Consider the following 19,460-nt stretch of genomic DNA (forward strand, 5'->3'; position numbering starts at 1 on the left):
CACACTGTGGGGAAATTAGGTTTCCTTGAGTGCTCAGTGCTTCTGTAAAAAGCCCGAGCCTCCTGAGACACAAAAGTGTATACAGTATAAAGATAGGGGAAAGCAGCAAAAAAAATGTTTTCTCTTTTCAGGAGGAGAGGATAGCTGTCCTAGTCCTGTATATAAACAGGGCAGAAAATCCATCATGCTTTCTCCTGTGTCTGTAGGGTATAACCTGCCACTCACACAGAAAGATTTCATCAGCTCTCTTCTCAAGCCTGTGGGTCTGCGTGTGGGGGAAAAATGCTGCTGTGTCGAGCTGCTTGTGAACAACAATAAAGAATTCTTTTCCCTGATCCAGGGCCTTTGTGTTTCTGCAATATTCATATACATAAAGAACATCACTCTGCAGGAGGGGGTAATATCGCAGAGCCTCACAGTACTTGACGAAGCACATACCTGGCACACGTGCATAGAAGGTTAGCACAAATCTAGAAACGAGCAGGTCAAAAATTGACTTCTAAAAATTTCCTCCCAATATATTTGCATCCTTTCTCAGCAACGGCATCACCACTCACCCAGCCATTTAAGCCAGAACTTGAAGAGCAAGGCTTGCTTTCTCTCTCTCATCCCCAGCTTCCAATTTACCAAGGCTTATCAACTCTACCTTCAACTGACCTTGAATAGACCCTCTTCTTCTATCTCCACGGCCAGATCTGAATCCAGGCTACTATCAACTCCCACGGCACCTGCCCTCACAAGGGGTTGCCCTCTTTCCATTCTTTTCTATTTCCAATTCATTCTCTATGTAACACCAATATTGGTCTCGTCGTTTAAAATTGGATCATGTCACTTCACTGATTAGATCTCTTCAATGGCTCCCCATTGCATTTAGAATAAAATCCCACCTCCCACATCATGGCTGATAAGGATGAGCTGTCTCTAGCCTCCAGCCCCCTCTTGTGCTCTCATCTTACCTCTCGGGAGGCTTTTCTTCTGGTGTCTCTTCCTTGAGGTTAACCAGATACTTCTTTTTCTCTTCTTTCCTAAAAAGAAAAGACACAGATCATCTTTTATAGCTACAAACATTGATCTACTAACCTCATATGTCAACAATTTTTAGCTTTTACTTTGGGTCCTCAAACCACAGTGGCCAGGAGGTCATTGGTGACCTTAGGTGATGCTGAAATTCTAAAGTGGCAGAGGAGAGAGAGAAGTGAAGAAATGGAGACAATAAGTTTAGGTAACTCATTTCTAGAAGTTTGGTTGTGAAACGGAGGGGAGAGCTATGGAGGCTACTGAAGTGAGATGAAGATCAAGAGAAAGTTCCTTTTATGAACTGTGATAGGCTTGGGCATTGGTTGAATGAATGTCCTTGTGAGAGGGAGATGCTGAATTCTCAGGGAAGAGAAGGGACCATGGATACTGTCAGAAGAGGTGGAAGGACTGCCTTGGAGAAGAAGAAGGAGCTGGAAAGGAGAGGAAAGAAGCAGTTGGGGTTTGCAGGGTGGGAGCAGGAAGTGACAGAATTCCCATCTGATTTTTTCTATGAAACAGGAGTAAAGGTCATCTGTCATGCAAAAAAGGAGGCAGTGAGGCATCAGAGGTTTAGAAAAAATTGCTCAAGGTTTGAAAGGATTGTCACAGGAAGTGGAGCTGTGACACAGTGTAGAGGGATCATTTGTGCTGGAATTATGAAGACACAGTGGGTACGCACTGCTCAGCTGTGTGCCTGTCCCCAGCAGTGCCTGATTTCAAATGCAGTGTGCAGGAAGGAGACAACAGTTTCCTCGAACATCTGCCAGAGAGTTCTAGAAAAAGACAGAGAGACAAGGCAGGTGAAGATAGCAGAAGGTTACTGAAACGATGGGTCTTCAACTCTGAACTGGTAAGAAGGGTCATGAAAGAAATGCAGATGATGGATTGGAGAAGCAAAAGGCCAGTGGACTGGTCACCCAAATGAGGTTGAAGGACAGCTGCAGAGGAAACAAATTGTAAGGAAGAAATCGGGGGGGGATTTTTTGAATTCATTTTTATAGATTGGGCTGAGAAGGAGAGATCAGAAGTTGAGCAATAGTTATAGAAGGAGCAAATTTCAAGCATTAAATGTCAAAAAAAAAAAAGGAAATCTCAAATTATCTATTGGGAAGTTGAGCCAGGTTTAAATGATGAAAAGGCCTGTGGATCACCTTTGGGTTCAGGAGGGCAAGAATGGGTGGGGAGAAAAGGTCACTGGAAAGAAGCAGAAGAAGGATTTGAGAGGTCAGGATATTGGATGGGTCTGTTATCCACGTGTACCTTGAAGATGTCCAGGATGATGGCAGGACTTGAAGTGACAGAAAGACTCTAAGTCAGCCTTGAGTTCTTCCAGGGAGCAGTGGGAAAGTCAAGAGATGATAGTGATGAAAAGGGAGTGAGCATTTCACTTGAATGGCTAAGCCTCAAAGGAGGGGACGGGGAGCAAGGGGCCGGGTGGGGCAGCGTGTAGCAAGGGGTGGCATCCAACCTGCCTTCAGCCATGGGGTGAGTGGTAGCAGAAAATATGCAGCCTTGTCTTAAGAGGAAGCAGAGTCCTCTTGGGGAACAAACTTTCAGTTAAAGAGGGAAGTGAGACTAACCCTATAAGAAGCCGTGTGTGTAGGAGACCTTGATGATTTCAGAACAAACAATTCCGATGGGTGCATATTTCAATGGCCACAAATGCCTTCTCGTTTCCCTATAATATTCATGAAGGCCTTAGAGGAAGACGCAGTGAATGGGAAACAAACTGTATTGGGCATGATGACTATAACCACCTAGTGGGTGCTCATGATAAGATGCAGCTCCAAATTCACCCTCCTGAGATCTTCAAGAGAAAGGCAATCCTTACCTTCCTTGCTGGGAGGTGCCCTGGATGCCTCTTGGAGCTCCTTGGGGTCACTTTGTCCAGGAGCATCATCTCTTATCACTGACAAAAAATATATAATTCACTTTAGAACTGAGAACAGGCTGACGAGAAAGTGCTGAGGGAGATTGGTGGGAGAACCAGAGGGTGGAGAGCACCTGCAGCACAGGTCTGGGGACTCGCCAGGGTTCCCTGGCTCTGCCTTGGTTTGATCAACTTGTGATTACTGCTACCTGTGTGATTATCACAGTGAACCAGGGAACAACTGCTCCGCAGAGGAGGGCTCAGTTGGAGCCCTTTAGAAAGGTTTCCCTTTCTAAGACCCTCAGCAGCTAGTGTGCGTGGTGATCTTGAATTCTGACGGCCACAATGAGGATGAATGCTTTTGCCACATGAAAAGTACATGCTATTGCTTAGACGTCTGTGATGTGATCTTTCTAAACTGCTGTATCTGTGATTATTTCATCTTGAGAAATAGTGAAGGAGGTTAAGTGCCTTATGTATTTCCACCTATTTGCTGTCGAAGAAAGCAGGGGTCAGCTTGTGCTTGCCAGCACTTGTTAGCAGCAAGAACATACAAAGTTCCTCTAGCTTTTGCTGCACGAAGAAAGACAGAAGGACTTGAAGCCATGACAGATAAAGACCCATCTCACAAAAGGCAGTCACTTCCTTGTTCACACAAGGCTGTGAGATCTGTCTCAAATTCCATCTTACATAGGAATAGCTAACTGAGGCAGCTAGCAAGCAGTCGTTAGACTTTAAAAATGATTTGTTTCATTTCAAATTATTTAAATATCTTAAAAATCCAAATGATGGACAAATGACGAGGGTTGAATGTGAAAGTTCCCCCAGTCAGGGTGAGGGCTGGGAGTGAGGACCGTCCACGTCTGAGCACCAATTCAGTGTCTCTGTTTGCTTTGCATTTTGATGCAGCAGTTTGGACATTTGCCTTCTTGAAGTGGCCTCAGAGAGTGGCTGAGTCAAATAGTCCTGCCATGACTCAGCCCCTTGTCCTTTCCCCAGGGTTCCCCCCACATTGCCTCCTGGCAGATGAATGTTCTCCCTCTGTAGACCCCTTAGTGGTGTTTGGAGTCCAGGTCATGATACTGAGCAGGACACTGTGGGGCTCGTGGGCACAAAAGCCTTTCTGTGTCCCCCCATTTCTCATTTCTTGAGTATAGGAAATAGGCTTCATTCAGCCTCCATGACCTTCCCTGAGTTCCAAGCAGCAGGTTCAAACAGATGCTAATTAGGGAAGGGAGGGAATGTGGAGACAAGGGAGGACCCGGTGAAAGAAACAATAGTGCAGCCTTGGGGCAGGGTCCTGGTTCCCCCTCAAGGGATACGCATAAGGGCAGCTTTGAGCTGTTTTGCAGATACTGAAACCCCCACCAGGTGGAAGAAGTTAACAGGATGCTGCCCACAACCACGTAGACCCCAGACCGGTTGAAGCCAGAAGGTTGATGATGCTGACTCCCACTTACCACCAACCAATCAGAAGAATGTCCACGAGCTGATCACGCCCCCTTTGAACTATTACTATGAAACTTCTCACTACCCCCTCCAAGTTGGGACACACAGTTTTGAGGGCACTAACGTGCTGTGGCCCCCTTTGCCTGGCAAAGCAATAAAACTATTCTTTTCTGCTTCACCCCAAACTCTGTCTCTGAGATATAATTCCATGTCTGGGTATAGAGGCTGGATTTGGCTTCACTTGGGCAAGTACTAATGGGGCTCCTGTCCGTTGCCCTCAGTGCCGCCTCCCAGTCCACCTTTCCCAGACCTGTCTCCCTCACCCTTCCCAGGGACTCTCTCTCCCTCTCCAAGCTCCTGAAGACGGGGTGAGCAGCATGAGCTGGGTCAAGATGGTGATGGAGAGCGGAGAGGAGAGCCCCGTGTGCGGATGACCCAAATGGCTTCTCTTCGTGGTAGATGTGAAAGCTAACATGAGCCTAAGTTGTCCACATCAAGATTACCTGGCACGGGGCCTGAAGGAGCGCAGGACATCTCTTGAGTGTCTTCTTTATCTTTTATTTGGGGGATCAGGTTGTCACTGGACACTGAGCAGAGGAAGAAAAGGAATTTCAGATCCGAGGACCCAAGAGCAGGAACCAGAAGTGGGAGGAACAAGAACAATCTATTCCAGCAGGTAACAATGATGGGCCAACCAAACACCAAGGTCCCTTGAGGGTGGGGTAGAGGGGACAGGGAACAATTATTTCCTTCCTTTCTTTCTTTCTTTTTCTTTTTTTCTTTTTTGGCTGTGTTGTGTGGCTTGCGGAATCTTAGTTCCCCCAAAAGGCATCGAACCTGGGCCCATTGCAGTGAAAGTGCCAAGTCTTAACCACTGGACGGCCAGGGAATTCCCCAATCATTTCCTTTCAATCAGTCACTTACTAATTTAATAACACAGACACTTTTCTTTTTCCTTTGAAAATCTAGAGGATGGACTCTTTCATTATTACTGGCTTCTGGTTATGCTAACCTTATTTGGATGGTACTTTTTAGATGGGTGGAGAAAACATCCGGACCAAACAGGGCCCTTTATTCTCGGTATTGGAGAGCTCAGAACCCATGATACCATTTTTGACAGCGGCCAATAATATTCCACATTTACATTTAATGTAATCAAAGTCCTTTATCCTGATGGTTGGGGGAGATAAATGACACAATTTTAGAAGCTAATCAGGTCCAGCAACCTTTAAACATTTTATCATCTTTTCTAATAATTTTGATAACCTCCAAACCATATAAAAACGAATATGGTTGAAACTGAAAGGTCCCTGTAATCAGAGGGTGAGCAGTCAGTAAGCACTGAGGGTGGGTGTGTTGCACAAGTTACTTTCCAGTTCAGAACAGTGTGTTTTGAGTGTTGGTTTGACAGGGCTCTTGGACGTGATAGCATCAAAGTGGCTGTGATGGCATCCCTGACAAGAGGTCCTGAGCCGTGCGTCGGCCCCCGTCTCGTTTTTTTCCTTGTCACTCCCAGTTCTTTTTCCTGGGGCTCCTGCCACAGCCCTCTTGGCTTGTAGGTGTGTGTCCTCCCTTCACAGCCACCTTGAGCTGGGCAAGTCGGCCCCAGGCAACACTGCCTGAACAGGAATGGGGTAGCTTGGGCGTCTCTTGTGAATTTTCATCACTTATTTGGGATATCAAGTTGTCATTGAAGACAAGAAGAAAAATCACAGGTTACAGGGACAGGGTGTCAGGGAGGAGAGTGGAAAAAATGTCAGGGGCAGGCAGAGTACCAAGGGCCAAAGGGCAGAGGGTTGGGCTGTTCAAGGGGTGAGAAGCAGGTGTTCTGGGTTCTGGGGCTTACCCAGGCCCCTGGCAGTGCCCACATCCTTCTTGGAAAGAGCTGTGTATGGTGGTGCGTGCATGGGAAGGAGTAGATCAAAAAGACAGGACCCTGAGGTTCTAGGGCCACAGGCACCCCAGGCTGGGGCTGCACAGGTGTTGGACAGGGTCTGTTTCTCACCTGGAGTGAGCCTTCCTTCCTGGATGATTCCGGGGAGAGCCACGGTGAGGTCAGCAGGGCTGGGATGCTCGTGCAGGATCTCAGCGCTGGGCTGGGCAGGTGCTCCGGGCTCGCTGACACTGGGTGAGCAGGGTGGGCGGCTCGATGGCGGGTGTTGGCAGGTGGGCGGCAGCAGCAGTGCCCTGACGGAGCTCCTTCCTGCTGGGTTGGCTGCGGCTTCGAGAGGAATCGTTGTGATTCTGCCCCACCCTCCGTTGGAAGTGACAACTGGGATTGGTGAAGGATCACACATTAGTACCTCGGAATTATTTGGAGAAGGGGATATCTTTATACTTGACATTCAATAGGACAAGGGCGTGGAGTCTTTCACTCTCTCACAGGTGCGCAGAACTGAGTCATCATCATCATCGACCATTTGTGGTCCCTTTAGATTTTCTTTCTTCAATTTGAACATTTAGTGCTATAACACCTGCTTCTAACCTCTGATCTCATACCAAAGTGGTTTCACACATGAAGTTGAGATTGACTTTGTACCCAGGGATTTATTTTCTTTAGTTTTGGCTTCAGAATTTAGACAATTACGTACAATGCTATAATGTTAAATGTCATCCTTGTTTTAAGAAATAAATATCTCACACCTCCCTGGAGCAAATAAGAGACAATATAAATTCCTTCGCACAGTGTTTTAGGACCTCTATATTCTGGTTTCTGCTCATTTCTGCAGACTCAGTTTCCATGTCTTCTCACCTTGCACCCTGTGATCTGGCCACACCAAACTTCTCTCCCATCCCCAATACCCCAGGCCCTAGGCTTTCTGCATGCCATTCCCCTGCAAGGCCAGGGTCGGGTTTCTTTTATGATTCTACTCTATTTATTTCAGAAGTAAAGTTGTCTCAACCAGTGAACAAAAAGAGGAAAGTAAGGCCAGATTTTGGAGAGGGTCCCACAGCAAAATCGCAGAATTGGATCCAGAAAGATGCTTGAGCTCACCCAGGCCAGGGCTGTGGGGTGGGTTGGAGGTACATATCAGTGTGTGGGTCCCTCTGACTCTTAGATTTACTTAGCCTGGCCTTTGAGCACATATTTCTCCCAGCACTGCCCTGATCCTGCCAAGAGCTCAGGCCCACGTGCAGCTGTGCCTGCCTGGGGGAGGACTCTTCTCTTTTGCTGCTCCTTTAGCTCAAGGAATCATTTCTCCCTTTGAGGAGGAGCCTCTTAATGGGAAAATATCAAAGACCAGATGAAGAGCCGTCAACAGTGGTGACTCCACTAATAAGAATGTCACAATTCAGTGTGATCTCCTGGTCCTTCCCTTGTTGTTCTCAGATAAATGAACCACGTACTTTGACTCAACTAAGTGATATTACTGCCGGCTCCTCTTACTCTTGCTACTTTCTTCCCAGCAATGTCACTGCTCTTTTTATACTCCTTTACTTATTCAGCTCTTTCTCTTTCCTCAAGGAACTTCATTCTCTACTTCTTTCTCATACTCTGTCTTTCTATCTCTGTGTCCACAGTTCCCCTTCCTTCCTCTTTAGCTACGTTTCTTCCCTCCTCTAGCTTTACAATCTGTCCTCCAGCTGTCCTAGTTTAAAATAGTGGCCATAATCTTGGAACCTGGTATTAGGAGACCCAAGCAGGACTCTTGGCTCTGCACTTAACAGACAAGTAACTTTGGGAAAGTTCTTCTGAGCTTTAATTTCCTTATGTGTTGTATGGGGATAATAATGACTTCATAGGATTGTTCTAAAGATGACATAAGATAATCATATAAAGTGCCTGGGATAATGCCTGGCACATAGTAAGCCCTCAGAAAACAAACAAAACCCAAACCAAACCAAAACAAAACAAACCAACAAGGACCTACTGTGTAGCACAGGGAACTATACTCAATATCTTACAACAATCTATAATGGAAAAGAATCTGAAAAAGAATATATATCTATATATATATATATCTGAGTCACTTTGCTGTACACCTGAGGCTAACACAACATTGTATATCAACCATACTTCAAAAAAAAAGATACTTATTATTATCCATCCCCATCCATTTCTCTTCCTCTCTAGCTCTCCTTGTCCTTCTGCCAGACTTGGTCCCTGTCACTTTATGCATTCCCTTCCCTAGAGACTGTCCAGTATGCTAAATTGTACAATTTCCCCCCAGCTCATAGAACAGGTAAGACAGAAATGTTTGTGTCCTCTAGAAATTCATCTTAAAGAACCAGGGCCAGGGGCTGCTTTTCCTGTCCCACTCGTGAGAGAGAACGGTCCATCTCTTCCCAAAGAGAAAGTGGGCAGTTCAAGTGCATGTTCCACAAGGCAGAAAACCAGCCCAAACTTTTAGCGTAGCAACTTCTATCATGTTTCTATAGCCCCAAAGTTATTCAAGAAGCCTCATACCCCTTTTGAAACTCTTGAGGGTCGTCATCAAGTTGGGGTATTCACTCAGGTTTATTTGGCTGAACAACGTCTCCAGAAATGACAGACTAAACGTATTCTCCAGTTGAGTGAGGATGTTGTACACGACCCTGGATAAAGGGACCATATTTCTACAGGCTTCCAGAGATTCCTTTAAAAGCGAAGTAAAGGATTATTATAAATGATTATAACATGGAATGGAGATTTAGTACACACTTGTGGTTTTCTAAGCTGTAAGAAAGTGATTCTGCTCTCTTAAGAAGGAATTTAGTGTAAAATGTCAATAGTAAAATTCTCTGACATAGAGAAATCACAGTTCCACAGGTTTACTTTTGGAGCTTCATATATATATGGATGGTCACAGGAATTCAGCATTCTTGAAAATAAGGCTCTTGTGAACCTTATTTTAGGTATATTTGAGGGAAGAGAGAAACGTTAAGGAAGGAAAGTGGAGTCAAAGGCTGCTACTGTGTAATTCTCCAAGGCTTTGGGCAGGACTCTTCAGCAATGGACCTAAGAGTTGGTCACAGGTGGCAATTCTGTGGATTGCTTGTTAGCCTCTGCTCTCTCTTTCCTTCTCTCTTGGACTTGAAATGGCCTAAATGGGAAATCAGAGAAGTCCTCCTGATGAGAGGTTGGCCAAAAGGAGAAACATGGCAGGAGAGAACCAACTACAAAATACTTATTGAGAAATGACTAGGCTCCGTGAGCTCATCCTAGGGTACCTAGCAACAGATAAGACCAGCATGGTGCTACCCATGTTGGGGGAGAGGCACTGTCAGATGGAGAAGATGGGCATTAAATAATAAACACAAATTTAAAAAATACTCAATTCCTATTGATAGCAGTGTTATGAAGGGAAAGCATGGATTGTTATGGGGAAGAATAATGAGGGGGTTTTAATTAGATGAGTGGGCCAAGGACCCTCTCTGAGGAGTGACATCTGAGTTATGATATGAAAAAGGGTTGGATCCAAACAGGCCAAGACTGGGGGAAGATTGTTCTACCAGTGCTAGCACTTTTCTGGGCTTGGGGCTCAGGAAACGCTTTAAACAACCAAAATTATATGAAAAGAGTGCCATTTTTGTCCACATAGCCATATCTCCCACTGCCTGTCTTGCTTCCCATCAGAATGGACTGTGGGTCACAAGCTCTTAAGCGTTGAGATGGTACCCTTAGTGGGTTGAATGGTGCCTCCTCATATCCAAAGATATGTCCGCTTGAAACCTGTGAAAGTGACCTTATTTGGAAAAAGGGTCTTTGCAGATGTAATTAAGGATCTTGAGATGAGACCATCCTGGATTACGGTGGGCCCTAAATCACAGTGACGAGTGTCCTTGTAAGGGAAGAGAAAGGGAGAAGACACAGAGAGGAGAAGGCAGTGTAGAGATGGAAACAGCGAGTTAAGTGACGTTTCTGTGAGCCAGGTTTACCACGGATTGCTGGTACCACCAGAACACAGGAGAAAGTCTCGAGAAGGAATCAACCCAGTCAACACCTTGAGTTTGGACTTCTAGCCTCCAGAACTGTGAGAGAACACATTTCCTTGTTTTAAGCCATCTGGTGTGAGGTCACCTACCCTGGACACCTTCTTTCCCTGGTAATGACCATTTTTGTCTGGAACTTCCAAATTCTAAAAGCCCCGGGGTCTTGTGGTTTGAGACCTCAATGATCCGGCATTCTTGGTGGGGGCTGGGTTGCCATGGCAAAGCGGTCAATGTGACTTACCTGGTACAGTCTCTCGGTGATGAAGAAGTTGTCTCGGAGACCTTCGAAGAAGGGAAATGGCTTGTTTATGGCATAAGCAATCTCCAGCTTCTGATGTATAAAGTGCTGTAGAAGAACCTCCTTCAAGGTCCTGGTCATGGTGAATCTCCTACGGAAGAGGCACAAGAGGAAAAGAGAAGCAAAGACTGAGGAGTTAGGGGAGCCGCTCTCCGTGTTGTACAGCATCTCGAGACAGGCATCCTGGTCCCAACGGCATCCCTTAGCAGTCTGAAAAGCCACATCTGCCAAAAAGACTCATGGGTATAGGAAGCAGTGACAATGCCCAGCAACAACAGAAGCTGAAAGTGACCCACAGTGTGACACTGAAATCCCAAAGGGGCTGCTGGTACTAAATAGAGCTACTATTTACCGTGAGCTTCCTGCATGCCAGACTGTGTACTGAGGGTTTCACATGCAGTAACTTATTTGATCTTCACAAAACCCTTTCAGTCTGGATTGCACCTATTTATATTGTCAAGGACGCTGAGACAGAGAGAGGTTTAATAACTCGCCCTAACTTGCAAAACTTGGAAGTGGTAGAGAGGGACGAATTCTAATTTTCTGGCTCCAGGTGTGTAGTCTTAAATACTATGGTCTGTGGCTACATTGAGCTGAGTTAACCAAGATTGCCGGGACTCAGTTTAAGTATACACTAGCAATGCTCACACAAAAGGGAACGCTCAAAGACGAGTAGGAAGATGGAAACCTGATAATATTTAGAAACTTTATTAAACCGCCTACAATCTCTGACACGCAAACAGGCCTGACGTAAATAAGAACACGAAGGATGTGAAAGGCATGATTAGCAAAGGTGACTTGACTGATTTATTTTATGTGTCAATTTCACATCTCAGAACAGACATGTCTTTTCCCGTGCCCATGCGACATTACAATATTTGACCATTGGTAGGCCATGAGAAAATATTGATAAGTTATAATAGGGAGAAAATGTACCTATGATATTCTTGACAAATTGTCAAGAAAAGGGAGTCACTGACAAAAACTTCGATCACCTAGAGATTTCTTTAAAAACAAAACAAACATGGATTCCATTTTTCCAACTTCACCTTGTGTCGAAGAAAAAGTTGAACTGTTAATTAATGACTATTTCTAGGGATTTAATCCCAGTGGCAGATTGAGCGACCCTGTCTCTTTCTCCTCATTCCCAAGTAGTTAAGGTTAACAGGAAAAAATATACATTGTATGAAACAATCATCCACAACAGTACTAGAAAACAAGAGACGATGCCACAGGGGATCTAGAATTGTGATGAAATCCTAGAAGATAGAGAACAGATGGGAAAGAAATCTACCGTTCACCATCTGCATAGGGGAAGGATATTGCAAAGATCAGCACAGAGCCAGAAAACACCAGAATGATCACATGCTAAGAAGAGGAAGGGGCCCTGGATGACTATACTACAGCATTCAGAATAGAACATCCTCCATAACCCTCATTCTTCATCTGTTATGATTGCCAAGGATGAACATGAAGCACAGAGAGGTTAGGCAACTAGCCCAAGGTATTTGGTGGCAAGGCAGAGCTCATCTGACCAAAGTCCCATTTCTCACTAGTGCATTTTACCGTGTCTCATATATGAGCATTCAGGTTTGTATTACGTAAAAGGGTCTGAAAAATGAATAGGCAAAGACAAACATTCAGTGCAAAAGACATAAACAGGCAATTGAGTCAAATGCACAATTAATATGTAAAAAACATGGTAACTCACTAGTAGTCGGAACGGTGCAAACAAAAATAATTTAATAACGTTTGCCTATCAAATTAGTCAGGATAAAAATAATAGCAATAATCATAGACAGTCCTGGTGAAGATGTAAATAGGACCAAACTTTCTGGAGGTTAACTTAGTAATCGGTACCAAATACCCTAAAATATGTATTCCCTTGAGTTCTAAATTCCACTTCTGGGAATTTATTTCAAGAAAATTATCATGAATGTGCTTAAAGAAAAGATATTAAAAAGTTAATACACTCTAGAGGAAATTAAATGTACTCTCCTTATTTTCTCTGTTCCACTAGCTTCCCAACTACCTCTAGTCACTTGTACAATGAATAATGGATGAGTTGCCCTTTGGGGGCAGAGTGCAGGATCACTCTGCATGGACAAGGAAGGCACAGAGCAAATCTCAAGTTCCATCCACAATAACAGGCTAGAGTTTAGGGAAAAAAGAACTGAACTGTGTGTTTGCTCCCCCTCTTCATCCGTCTTCTTTTTAAGTCTCCTATTAAATCCCATATCCCCTCTCTACCTCTTTGGAAACCATTATTTTACAAAGAAAGAGCCTCACAGTTTAAACTGTTGAGTTTCACCCTGCAGTTGCTGCCAAGGTCTTAACTGTAAAAGCCAGTCACCAAAAGTGAATAAAGCAGCCGAGACGAAAACCCACCTGGACGCTGAGATTGCTACCTGTTCCTGTCCCCTGCTGGGTCCAGGGGCTGGCCGGGGATGGCTCCTGGGAGACTGAGAGAAGGGCAGGGAGATACCAGTGGACGAAACAGGAAGTCTGTACTTTTCCACACACGGTGAGGGCCGGGCTTCTGAGGAAAGGAAAGTGAAAGTAATTTGGCAGAGCGAGCAGAGCTAAAGACAAGGCCGCCCGCAGTGCCTGCAGCCTCCCTCCACCTCCGGAAACTCGTGAGATTCTCAGGGCATTTGGGGATCGGGGGCGGGGGTTGCTGCCTATCGGGCCCATCCTGGGGAGGTGGGTACAAAGGAGAGGAGGCATAGGGTCCAGCCCCAGGGTCCCCGGGAACTGGGAATCCACCATCTATTGGCCTCCTTACCCACTTTTATTTCCCCAGGACCCATCCTCCTTCTATACTTTTTGGGGTGATGAAAATGAACCTAAACTGAATTGTGGTGATGGTGATTGTTACACAACTGAATAAATTTACTAGAAATCATCAAACTTAAAAAAACAAACAAAAAGACAAAGGGGAGGTTTGGTGACTCAGAAATGCCTGTACTTTGTCAGGATAAAATGATTACCAAAGAAAATTGAAATCAAAGGAAACCTGAATATAAACTGATATCATGCAGTGGTAGGCAGCAGAACTCCAGGCAGGAAGGTGTGTCGGAGCCAGGCTGGCAGTTGGGAGCTGGAAGTGTGTGGAAACTGGATCTAGGGCAGAACCAGGGCCAGGAGAAGACCCTAGGGCAACCACTCCAGGGAAGCAGGGCATGCCCCCTCTATACATCCGATTGAAGATTTCTAATGTGTGTTGGCATGTAGGGTCTGTGAGAAACCCTTTAATGTAGAAATCTGTTTAACTTTATTTAAATCAATGACTCTCAAATGTATTCGATCCATGCGTTCCCCCTCCAGGACACCTATAAGGTATCCTATCCCTCAGAAAAAAAGATGGGAAACAACAGTTCTAGGGTCCAAGAATCCTTGAAACTAAAGCTAACCTACATTGGGCAAGAGCTCAATTTTATTGAAGTATAAAATGCGTTCAACTTAAGTGTGCATGTTGATGAATTTTAACAAATGTATTGGGTTGTCCAAAGTGTTCATTCAGGTTTTTTCATAAAATCTTAAGGAAAAAGCCAAACGAGGTTTTCGGCTAACCTGATAATTACAACCACAATTAAGATATAGACCATTTCCATCACCCGAAAGTTCCCTTGTGCCCTTTGCAGATAGCTTCCTCCCCAAGCCAGCGTCAGGCACTCACTGATCTATGATGTCTATGATATCTATGACTATCACTTTTCTATGACTACAGATTTGTTTTGCCTGTATTCAAGTTTTACATAAATGAAAACACACGGCATGCACTTTCTGATGTATGGCTTCTTTTGCTCATCATAATGTCTGATCACCAGGATGTCACCGACATAGCCGATCCATGGGATGTTCTTTGAGAGGTCCAGGTGATACAGATCTCTTGGGACTAGGGTACCACAAAGGGTGGGTGAGTTCATATAACCGCAAGACAAAACTGTAAATGAATAATCTTATCTGTCAAGCGAGAAGGAAAATGGTTTCTGATCCTCCTTTTTAATCAGAATGGAAAAAAACACATTTGTCAAATCGATGGCCACATACCATGACCTGGGCTGAGGACCTTTCTGCCTGGACTGCCTATTTTCTGATCTCAGTCCTCCAGCCTTCTTATAAATTCTTTGAGCTACCCAATATACTTCTAAGAAATTGATTTTCTGTCTGAGTTAGTCTGAGTCAGTTTTGGTTACGTGTACCTCCAAATCCCAACTGATTAAAAAGTTGGTAGCAGAGAGTGAATTGTGGGCAACAGATCTTCACAGAAATGTGATCCATCTGGGATGGGTTATGTGACCTGGTAGTGAGCATCCCACTAGCACTCGAAGATGGGAGTTTGGTCGACTATGGCGAATTAATAGCAAATGAACTAATAGCACTGGACTGTGATCAAGACTCTGCAATTCACACCTATATTCCAAGTGTCAGATCTCAGCACACTTAACGAAGTGGAAAGAAATTTTTCAGGTGGAAAGAAAGCACTGACTCGCCTTCAGAGATTATCACCTACTTGACCTAAATCTGGGTGGGAGAACAGAGCAAGGAGGCAGGTCAGAATCTTCTCATCCCTCAGGTCTTACGGAACAAAAAGGAGACAACTCCCCCCCCTCCATTAGGAGCCAGGGATCAACTGATGGTTCATCAGTGGGCTTGGTCCAGGCATCCCTGATCTTATCCCAGAGAGAATGATTCTCTAGTGAACACAGAGAAAAAAAGACAGTGGAAAACAGAAGCTACAGTTCCTATTGTTATCTGGGCTAATGCAGGATATTGCCAAGTAAGATTTTCTTGTAAATTTGACAGGAATACCCTGTAAGTCCTAGTCTTACCACCATCAGCTGAGGAACACCAAAGGCCTTGTGCTCATAAGCAAAGAAGCTGGCATATTTATGTCAGCTGGTCTAGTCTGTGTCAGGGCTTGTCAGGGACATTGTGCCCAACGGAGGCCCAAAGCTGGGAACAGTGGTGTCCAACGGAGACATAGCTTACTAGCCTCTTTGCCCACCAAAGTGAGGGAGAGAGAGAGGCAGGCAGTCCCACGTGTGTGTAGCAGCTGGTAGGCACACGAACGCTGCCCACTGGCCTCATCACGTGCTGGAATTTGGAATCTGTCCCAGCCAGATGTGTGTTCACTTTTTTGGGGGAAAGAGAACAGACATGGGCAGAAGGGTAGAAATCTTTTGTCCCCTCCACTTGGCAAACATATTTATGCAAATTTTCTAGCGCATCTATAATGAGCCAGAAGAAGACAGATTCAGTGGAACATACTTCCGAAACATACTACTTTGAGGCTTCCCAGCTCTCACCTACTTTGGCCCACGGCCCTGACCAAGACCTTGGATTCTACAGATACCTTGACTCCCGTTCCTCTCTGATTTGACCCATTGTCCTGCCTGGCTTTCTAGTCTTCCGGTTTTGTTTATTTATTTTATTTGTGCTTTGCTCCTAGTTCTTTATCTTTCAACTTGATGCTGATGTAGTGTGTTTTTCTCAGTTGCTTCAAATCCTTTACAAAATGAGGGTTGGGTGTAAGTGAAAAACTTATGTACAAACATAAATGTAACACACTTGTTAGCTACATTGTTCTTTAAGGTGTAGGTAGTCTCAGTTCCAAACTTTTCCCCATCTAATGAGAAGCCCGTCACTTTCTTTGAGATTTCAGTGACTATTTGGAGCTCAGTTTTTTCCCAAGCACTCCTGGCTACATTTGTAAAATGCCCACATATTCAAGAAAACTTAGACTGGCACATCAGGCTTCTCTGCCCAAACTTAGCACTTCCTTCTGGTTGTAGGAATTGGGAGGGTTCTTTCTGGCCTCTGGTTGCTTTCCAGAAATTTGAAGAATATTTTCCCCAGCATTTCGGCTCTCTCCAGTCCTGCGTCTGAACACTGGGTCTAACTCGTCCAGTCCAGGCTCACTACTGTGCTTGGCCAGCCCATGGGCCTAAGAGAGGATCTGAAATGTCTGCCTTTTTTATTTTTCGTCTCACAGTCACCTTGGCAAGACGCAGGAGCAAACGTGGCATTTTCTTCCTCCCCGTCGCCACTATGCCATGTCACCTCAAAGCAAATTTGATCTGTTTGAGTTCAAGAGACTTTCCTGCCCCCTTTCCTTTGCGGGAACAAGTGGTCCCCTCTCTTCCGTGGATGCCAGGAAATGGCCCTGCTCCTCCCCCCACCCCACCCCCCGGGGCTGAGAGTGGGCGGAGAGAAGACCAGCGTGTTGGTGCAGGCACGTCACACAGTTCAGCTATTTTACTTTCCTTTTACCCTTTAGGAGCCGCACCGGAAGGATCCATCAGTGGGCAAACTTTCTTGTCAGAGCTCCTGGAAAGGACAGAGGCAGTGAAAATCTAATCAAGAGTGATCTTAGGCCAGCTCTGTGGCCTAAGGAGAAGACGGCAAGTACAGGTACCCCCATCAGCGGCAGGTTAGTCCTGGCCTCCTGTGTCCAGCATCTCTCCTAAGGCTGGCATCTACACTCATTATTTCTGTCTTCCCAGCCTCATTCTATAGATATAAACAGAATGGATGACAAATCAATAAACAGTGAGGAAGTAGATTTCAAAAATTGCAGTGGATTAGCCAGCCGTTGCAGTGGAAACTTAAGGACACCCTGACTCACATCACCTTCTTTTCTTATAACTGCCATGCAGCTGGGTGGGCACTGCTGGAATTCCCTGGTCCCTCTGGGGCTTGCTACAAGGCTGGATGATTCCTTGTGGCCTCTGAGCCCTCTCATTTCCCCCATAACCTTCTTGATCCCTACCTCCAAAGACAGGTCTGTAGGTAAGAGTCTTTTCAGAAAAATTTACATCCAAATCGAACTCCCAACTGTTGTAAAACCTTTTTCTAGTTTCTGGGTAGTGGGGGGACCAGTTTTGTCAGAGCCCATCTGTGTGGCCCTGAGTCTGAGAGTCAACTCAGGACCTCTGAACACCCAATAGGAGGAACTGAAAGTAGATGGGGCTCAACATGCATGAATGCAAACAGGCAGGGAGGGAGAAGGTGCTTTTTTCTATTCTGGGATGTATTACACATCTGGTTAGAGAAGGAGGGAAATTTGACTTTTAAAAAGAGAAGATGTTATTGTCAATCATCAGTCATTACTGTTGGTAACAATTAAAACAATATTAAAATGTGTGAAAACTCCTCTAAGCTGGGGCTATTTCTGGTGCTGGCTGGGCCCCAAGAAGGCAGTGGCATTGCTACTGGCAGCGGTGCAGCCTTGCAGGTCCTTAGCGCCCAGCACCCTTTCTGTTGGAGGCTGACAGTGCATCCCGCCTCTGCTACCCACCTGTACCTGAGAGATGGGAAGATGAGTCAGTGGAGCTCAAAGTCCAGCCAATCTTTGGCCTCCAGGCAGGAAAAGAAAGGCACTGAGAGGTGAGGGTGGGGTGATGCTGACCTCATAGAATGACTTAGGAGGTGTTACTTCTGCTTATATTTTCTGGAAGAGATTATAGTTGAAATGGTTTGGTAGAATTCACTTGTGATACCATCTGGGCCTGGTACTTTCGTTTTTGGAGAGCTGTTAAGTTTTGATTCAATTCCTTTAATAGATATAGGCCTATTCAGATCATCTATCTCTCTGATCTATCTCTCTGTGTGAGTTTCGGCAGTTTGTTTCTTTTAAGGAATTTTATCAAATTTTTTCTTTTATCAAATTTGTAGGGATAGAGTAGTCCATAGTATTATTTCTTTATTATTTTTTAATGTTGGTGGGACTAATAGTGATTGAATATTCGTGGGACCAATAGGGACTAAATTGGCGATTTCTGTCTTCTCTTTGTTTCTTTGTTAGCCTGGCTAGAAGTTTATCAATTTTATTGATTAAAAAAAATCAGCTTTGGGTTTCATTAATTTTTTTCCTAATGTTTTCCTGTTTTCAATTTTATTGATTATTACTCTAATTTTTATTATTTCCTTTCTTCTGCTTGAATTAGGCTTAAACTTCTTCTTCTCTAGTTTCTTCAGAGGGAAGCTTAAATTATTGATTTAGATCTTTCTTCTGGTACATACATTTGAATGCTACACATTTCTCTCTAAGCACTTTTGTGCTGCATTCCATAAATTTTGTTAAGCTGTGTTTTCATTTTAATTTAGTCCAAGTTATTTTTAGATTTCTCTTGAGACTTCTTCTCAAGTATGCTTGAGAAGAGTATGCTGTTTAGTCTCTAAGTATTTTGGAATTTTCCAACTCTATTTGTTATTTCTACTTTAATTCCATTGTGGTCTGAGAACATAGTTTTTCTGATTTCTTTTCTTTTTAATTTGTTAAGATGAGTTTTACAGCTGAGAATGTGGTATATTTTGGTAAATATTCCACATGAACTTGAGTGGTGTGTATATTTTGTCATTGTTGAATAGAATAATCTATAAGTGTCAGTTAAATCAGATTAATTGATGGTGCTGTTCAGATCACTGTGTTCTTACTGACTTTCTGCCTGCTTGTTCTACCAATTACTAAAAAAGGCGTATTGAATTCTCCAACAACAAGAATGGATTTGTCTGTTTCGTCTTGTAGTTCTATCAATTCTTATCTCATGTACTTTGATGCTATTTCGTTAGTTGCCTACACTTTGAGGATTGCTGAATCTTCTTGGAGAAATTGACCCTTTATTTTTATACAATGCCCCTCTTTGTCTCTGACAATTTTCCTTGCTCTGAAGTCTTTCTCTGAAATTAATATAGCTACCACAACTTTCTTTTGATTAACGTTGTCATGGCATATCTTCAGCCCTTCACTTTTAACCTATCTGTGTTTTATATTTACAGTGGCTTTCTTAAAGACAACATATAGTTGGGTGTTATTTTTTTTCACTCTGTCAATTTCTGTCTTTTAATTGGTGTATTTAGACCATTCACATTTAAAGTGATTATTCATATGGTGAATTAAAATCTACC

At 44.2% G+C, this 19,460-nt stretch overlaps 2 protein-coding genes across 10 annotated transcripts in view; one reads left to right on the top strand and one right to left on the bottom strand.

Moving 5' to 3' along the window:
• Window positions 1–13,010, bottom strand: part of SP110 (SP110 nuclear body protein) — a 39,413-nt gene extending 26,403 nt beyond the window's left edge. For 2 of the 3 annotated variants that reach the window (XM_082841756.1, XM_082841758.1), the window contains exons 1-7: window positions 12,936–13,010; window positions 10,491–10,638; window positions 8,745–8,913; window positions 6,342–6,608; window positions 4,840–4,923; window positions 2,849–2,926; window positions 957–1,025 (exon numbers count right to left, since the gene is read on the bottom strand). In XM_082841756.1, coding sequence (XP_082697882.1) covers window positions 957–1,025; window positions 2,849–2,926; window positions 4,840–4,923; window positions 6,342–6,608; window positions 8,745–8,913; window positions 10,491–10,628 — 805 coding nt within the window. In that variant the 5' untranslated portion in view covers window positions 10,629–10,638; window positions 12,936–13,010. Of the gene's footprint in view, window positions 1–956; window positions 1,026–2,848; window positions 2,927–4,839; window positions 4,924–6,341; window positions 6,609–8,744; window positions 8,914–10,490; window positions 10,639–12,935 lie in introns of those variants that run through there. The other variant, XM_082841757.1, reaches the window with a different exon arrangement.
• A 93-nt stretch (window positions 13,011–13,103) lies between these two features.
• The window catches only part of LOC309962872 (nuclear body protein SP140-like protein), an 84,558-nt gene continuing 78,201 nt past the window's right edge, over window positions 13,104–19,460 (top strand). For all 7 annotated transcript variants that reach the window (XM_082840946.1, XM_082840947.1, XM_082840951.1 and 4 more), the window contains exons 1-2: window positions 13,104–13,183; window positions 16,831–16,983. The gene's annotated coding sequence lies outside the window, so the exon portion shown is untranslated. The remainder of the gene's footprint in view (window positions 13,184–16,830; window positions 16,984–19,460) is intronic.

This window comes from Leucopleurus acutus (genome assembly GCF_964270905.1).
Source record: "Leucopleurus acutus genome assembly, chromosome: 6".
Lineage (NCBI taxonomy): Eukaryota > Metazoa > Chordata > Mammalia > Artiodactyla > Delphinidae > Leucopleurus > Leucopleurus acutus.